This window comes from Lucilia sericata, unplaced genomic scaffold, assembly GCF_015586225.1.
Source record: "Lucilia sericata isolate MDLA Ls3-8-SP2 unplaced genomic scaffold, ASM1558622v1 Contig000252F_arrow, whole genome shotgun sequence".
NCBI lineage: Eukaryota > Metazoa > Arthropoda > Insecta > Diptera > Calliphoridae > Lucilia > Lucilia sericata.
In genome coordinates, this window is record NW_023994278.1 from 146,057 (window position 1) to 152,453 (window position 6,397).

Here is a 6,397-nt window from a genome sequence, read left to right on the forward strand (position 1 = left end):
ATTCAAATTCGCATAAAATAAATTCGCATAAAACGAGGTTTGAGTGTATAATAGTTTCCAAGATAAACGAATTTTTGTATTTAATTTATATGGGAGGTGCCACGACCTGTAATGCTAGTCCGCCCACTTTTTACCCTAAATAATCATATTGACACTAAAGTGGCTCCGACAAAATTTGAGGACTCTAACTGTTATATAACCCATATTGAATATATTGTATCGAAAATATAAATAAATTTTAAAAAATGTTAGAAAATATTTAAAAAATACCTTTTTTATAATTGGTCATCGCTAGACTTAAACTATTATGGAAATTGTTTATATAAATTTTAAGAGGGGTAACAACAACACGATATTACTTTCCATGAAATTTGTTAGAAATATTCATAGATTGGGATAAAACTTGTTTGTGTAGAATTTTTTCGCTATATAAATAGATTGTTGTGCTTTTTTATGCCATATATAAGAGAGTTTTCTAAAAATAATTTGCGTAATATTTAATAATTGAGTGTAAAAATTGTTTCCAGGAGACATTTTATAAAAGGCACAAGTGAAATCGCGAAGTAATATTGCACATTAATGCGAATCTTCGCATTAAAACGTTTTCGAATCTTCGCATTAAATAATTTCCAAAATAACATCGAATTTTATTGCATGGTTTCATTTCATATTTGAACTGTTTAAAAAAAATTCAGTTACAAATTTAAAAACTAACAAAGCAAATAAAAAAATTTTATAAATTGTGTTTATAATATGAAAAATGAAATAAATTTTATTTTTCTTTAACTTTTACAATACTTAGTAAATACAAATAATTAAAATACGGTTAACCCAAAAATATTACTTAACAAGACATAAAAAAGATTCATATTTTTTTTACAATTTAAAATAGTTTTGATTCATTTTTAAGTATACGTAGTTAGTATGTTAATAGTGACCCAATGTCTTTTCGAGAAACCGTTGTATAAATAAGTTCATAATAAGGAGCTCAATATGTGAAAAGTAACTATTATTTTCATTTTAAAAAGTAAACTTTGCCCTTAGTTAATCACGGCAAAACTTCATTCGCAATTTATTTTTCCATGTTGTAATACAAAATTTTTTAAGCTTACCCAGCAAAAAATAATTGATGTCATCCTTTACAAAAGACATCTTAATCACATCCAAAAATGCGATTACATATTTTTCGCTTTAATATTTCCTTACAAATGAAACCCCAGTTAAAAGTGAGGAAAGAGATGTAAAAAAGTCACTACAAATGACATATTTGAAGTACATCACACTTTGGTGAAAAACCACTGAAATTTACATAAGCATGTCATTGAAAGAATGTGGTTTATTTTTGACATCCAAATATCGGATTTTTACTGCTTCTAAAAATAAGATTAGATGCAGTTCAAAGTTGTCAAAATTGAACAACATCCCTCCAATGATACGCTAATGTAAAATTCATAGGTTTTTCACCAAAATTGGAAGTATGTTATTTGTGGTGAAAATTCTACATCTTTTTCCTCACTTTTTTTTGCTGGGTAGCGTTCTCACATAAAAAAAAGCAATAAATCTCAATAATTCTCGGTCAGAAAAAATCAAATGGGACACTATACATACTAATATTAAAAAAATCTATGATTGTAACAATTTTAGTATTGTTCGTACGTATTCAGTATTTGGCACCATAAGGCGGTCGTAGGAATATAGAGCTTGAGACTATTGATTATTTTTGAATTCGTTAATAATGATTACTAGGTTAACATATATCAACGTCAATGTCAAAGATTCGTATTAAATTTTTAATGAGAATACCATGCTTAAAAATTGTTCATAATGAATAGTTATGACGCCATCCATATCTGTGTCATGTTGGCGGAATGCAGATGTCAATGTCTATAAATAAAAGATATTCCAGATATAGAAATAAAATAACTAATTTTTCCTAGTACTTACGTATAGCACAATACAGCATTGAATGAAATCGTCAAATAAGATTGTTCCCCTACCAAAACGATCAAACTTACGGAGCAACAAATCAATAATATTATCGGAAAGCCGATAACCAAAAGATGTGAGTGCTGTCTTTAATTCAGTTTTATCAATGTTGCCGGAATTGTCACGATCAAATGATCGGAAACAGTTTTGCCAATCCGTAACGTACTTCCAAAGAGCACCAAAATCGTGAAACGAAACTGTGCCCCGATTTTCGCGATCGAACATGCCAATCATTAAACGAACAGTCTCAGGATTAAATGGACTCCACGTTCCATTGGATAAAGCAACTTGTAATTCATCGGCCGATATGTAGCCGCTGCGATCTTTGTCCACTCTAAAATTTTGTGCTATCTGTTACTCAAGTATAATTTCACAATTCGATTTCCAGGAAAAACCCACTTACCGCTGAAACACATCCCATAAAAATTGCTGGTCAGGCATTTGGGCTTGCTGCATATACGCCATTATAATTTATTAATTTTTAATATGTAAAAGTTTATTATTAAATGACTAATATAATATTGTAATATTGATAAACTCTCCTTTTTAACAAACAATTTCCCAAATACAACAAAAAGTCTGACTGGATAATTCAGTCAGCGCCGACAAATATTAACGGCGGCGGCGGCTGACACTAAAAACATCGGCGGCGGCTTAAAATCGACTGTAAGCCTGCTAAGTATCAACTACGCTTAATTTAGTCCTCTTTTACATGACACTTTTGCCCCCTGGGCTTTTCTCAATTTTCTTTTATATGATACCCGTTAATAAAACAACCTTTTGATAAAACAGCACACCCTAACAGCTGTTTTTGTTTGTTGTGTGGTGAGTTTCTGTAAAAACGAAACAAATGAAACAAAAACAAATTACTAAACAAATTCATTTTGCGCTAAGAAAAATATATGTATTTGAATACATAAAATGTTTTATAGTCAGTGTCAGTGTTCTAGGAGTACATCATCTATCCCGGTTGCTTTCACATCAGGCCTTGTCAAAAATGCCATATATAATGTGCAATTCATTCTACTATTCCAAGAATGATAGGGCCACAGAATCCATAGGAGGTCAACCTATAAGACCTTGTTACTTTTATGTGGGTCATGATACGAGCCTCATCTTGACAATTTGCCAGATGCCTCATTTGTGTACATTGCACGGTCCTGGGTAACAGCCTTATTGTAAACGGTCTCATAATAACACTTAGATCTTTTCTTATTTCTACGACTATGCAAGAATAAATCTTCGACATGTTAATGCTTTCAGTGCAGCATGGTTATCAACCTAAAGTGTTCCCAGAGCTTGGAAGACACTACACTCATCAGGGAGTCAAGGGACTTTTTATTGCGTTTGTAACAACAAAATATTAGTCTTGGATCCATAAAAGAATAGGCTGGGTTTTTATTACAGTCTAAGACGATCTAGTCAATATTTGCTAAAATATTTTTATGATTTCACCAACACTCATATAACGTCCCACACTATGATTTCACCAACACTCATATAACGTCCCACACAATGATTGAAACTCTAATAATATGATTCAAAATGCCCGTATAGTAACAAAATTCCATATATAATTCCACATATAATTTTAGGAACAAACATCGTTTTGGCCCCATATAAGATCCCACACAGAAAATGATTTTAACATTCAAAACTAGCTTGAACAGAAAAAGATAATAACTGTAATTATTGGAATAAAAATACCAATATACCAAACATAAACAAGGAGTCAAAACCGTTTTGTCAAATTTTATAAGGATCGGTCCAAAATTTAACCTATCCCCGACATATGGTCCACCTGGGGACTAACGCTCATAACTGGCTTAAAAAATGTATAGCGATAAAATTCGACATTAACAAGTTTTATATGAAACAAAATCTATCCGTTGTATTTTGTAAGGGTCGGTCCACAGTTGACCCTACATAGAATCGCCAACAGATTATACCATCTGATTTCTATATTTCCAACTTAAAGTTCTATATATGTTTTTATAGTTATATATCATTTCTCAAGTTCTATATATAGTAGTTATATATCATTTTCTATATACTGCCATAGTATAATTTTTTGTGAAAAAAAGTTTGTTGTTGTAGTACGATGAAATCCGGAAAAAATGTATACCATCCGATTTCCACACTTCTAACTTAAAGTTCTATATAGGTTTTTATCGTGCACAAGATCGTCCGATAGCATTTATATATCATTTTCTATATATGACCATAGTAACATTTTTGAATGTTTTTTATTAAAAGGCATTCTGTAACGATATAATCCCAAATATATTTATATTTTATCAGATTTGTTCCTTTCCTCATTTATATACATATTTTAATTGATCAAAAATAATTTTTTTAAATTAAATCATGAAAATCAATTTTTTTGAATCTTTTCCACGTGCATAAGCACATGTTGAAAATGTAAATAATGAAAACGAAACACATATTTGTAAACAAAAATAACTCACCACACCAAAAAAATGTTTATTTTTATAAAACAGCTGTTACGGTTTGTTTTATTTTTCGTCGGGTTGTTTTCTTTATGTGCGTAATTTGATTTTGTTTTTCAAGTTGAGAGCAAACCAATTAAAGGAAGAAGAAAATATAAACTTATGGTGTATGTGTATCAAAGTAGCGTCGGCAGAATTTTCTTACCCTATCACGCGTGCCATCAAATTTCAACAAAAATCTTCGCTATTGTAGAGTATATATATAGGACTTTTAAAAGCACTGTGTTGACATTACTAATTATGAAATCATAATTAGGGTTCTATAAATCGACTTTCGAATAATCGAACAATCGACTTTTTGTCGAAAAAAGTCGAAAAGTCGAAGTCGACTATTTTGTTCCAAAAAAGTCGATAACTCGACTATCGTCTATGAAAAAAGTCGAAAAGTCGACTTTGTAAATAAAAGTCGAAAAAAGTCGAAAAGTCGGAAAGTCGAAAAAAGTCGATAAGTCGAAAAAAGTCGAAGAAAGTCGAAAAGTCGAAAAGTCGGAAAAAGTCGAAAAGTCGGAAAAAGTCGAAAAGTCGAAAAAAGTCGAAAAGTCGGAAATAGTCGAAAATTTTAAAAAGTGGAAAAGTGATCAAAAACTCTAAAATAGTCGGAAAAACTCGAAAAAAGTAAAAAAATAGTCGAAAAAAGTCGAAAAAAAGTCGAAATAAGTCGAAAATAGTCAAAAAGTCGTAAAAAATCGAAAAGTCGAAAAGTCGGAAAAAGTCGAAAAGTCGAAAAAAGTCGGAAAAATTCGAAAAAAGTCGAAAAGTCGAAAAAAGTCGAAAAGTCGGAAAAAGTAGGAAAAAGTCGAAAAGTCGAAAAAAGTCGGAAAAAGTCGAAAAGTCGAAAAAAGTCGGAAAAAGTCGAAAAGTCGAAAGGTCGAAAAGTCGACCATTTATAAAATACTAAAAGTCGAAAAGTCTAAAAGTCGACTTTTAAATAAATGAAAAAGGTCGAAAAGTCGAAAAATCGACTTTTCATAAAATGGAAAAAGTCGAAAGGTCGAAAAGTCGACTTTTAACTAAATGCAAAAAGTCGAAAAGTCGAAAAGTCGACTTTTCGTTTCAACTATAGAACCCTAATCATAATCTGACCATAGTTGCCAGATGATTTGGGTGTAAAATCGTCAAATTTCGTGGAAAAAATCGTGATTTTTGAAAACGTCATTAAATCGTCAAAGCTATTTTCCATTTATATAATATATGTACATGTTTGATGGTATTTTTATGATTTTATAGTAATTATTTTGACTATCGAGAAATGTTTATCAATTTCGATAGATTTTAGTTTTGTTTGTTGTTTTTTTGATTTTCCACCATAATCAATATTAAAACTTAGGTTAAGTTAACACGAATGCATATGGTCAGCATGCACCTCAAAAAACCGCAACTCGGTACAGTTATTTGATGTCACACATTTGACCAATGTGGTTTGAAACGTAAAACTCTAGAAGGCAGCGCAAAAAGGACGGCCTGATTCCCCTTAAGCGATAATGGCAACGACGCACGACGTTCTTCCTCCACACATAGCTGAAATACGAATGCATTTGTTTATTATCTGTTTAATTTGGTAAATATGATTTAAAATACTTTACATTGAGTTCTTGCAAACTAACTTGGTATGATCTCTAGTAAATGTATGTATATTAACCCCCTTATTCACAAACAAATTTTATAAACAGTTTATAAATTAGATTTTGTATGGAAATTTTGTTTTATAAACCTTTTATAAAATAAAAGTGTTGTTTGTGAATAAGGGGATAAATGTTTCAATTATTCGTATACAAAACAAATTTCCTCCTTTAAATCAAATGTCCAAAAATACTACTCCCTTTATCCTTCTTCCCACTACCCCCTAAGTGCCGGCCCAAAAAAAGAGAAATTCTCAACAAATTTTGAGTTCGTTATTACGT

At 30.9% G+C, this 6,397-nt stretch overlaps 1 protein-coding gene across 1 annotated transcript; it reads right to left on the minus strand.

The window, feature by feature from the left end:
* Positions 1 to 740: 740 nt before the first annotated feature.
* LOC119602780 (programmed cell death protein 6) lies at positions 741 to 2,637 on the minus strand. The gene is made up of 3 exons (XM_037954479.1): positions 2,390 to 2,637; positions 1,945 to 2,320; positions 741 to 1,884 (listed from the first exon to the last, which is right to left on the minus strand). The coding sequence occupies exons 1-3, from the start codon at positions 2,449 to 2,451 to the stop codon at positions 1,783 to 1,785; spliced, it is 540 nt and encodes a 179-aa protein (XP_037810407.1). The 5' UTR covers positions 2,452 to 2,637; the 3' UTR covers positions 741 to 1,782.
* Positions 2,638 to 6,397: the final 3,760 nt, after the last annotated feature.

What these genes read in the sequence shown, in the direction of transcription:
- LOC119602780 (XM_037954479.1), bottom strand. Translation starts at nt 2,451, where the DNA reads ATGGCGTATATGCAGCAAGCCCAAATGCCTGACCAGCAATTTTTATGG. An exon ending in TTATGGGATGTGTTTCAGCG is followed by an intron (nt 2,321 to 2,389) that starts GTAAGTGGGTTT and finishes ACAAAATTTTAG; the next exon opens with AGTGGACAAAGATCGCAGCG. An exon ending in AATGCTGTATTGTGCTATAC is followed by an intron (nt 1,885 to 1,944) that starts GTAAGTACTAGG and finishes TTTTATTTATAG; the next exon opens with ACATTGACATCTGCATTCCG.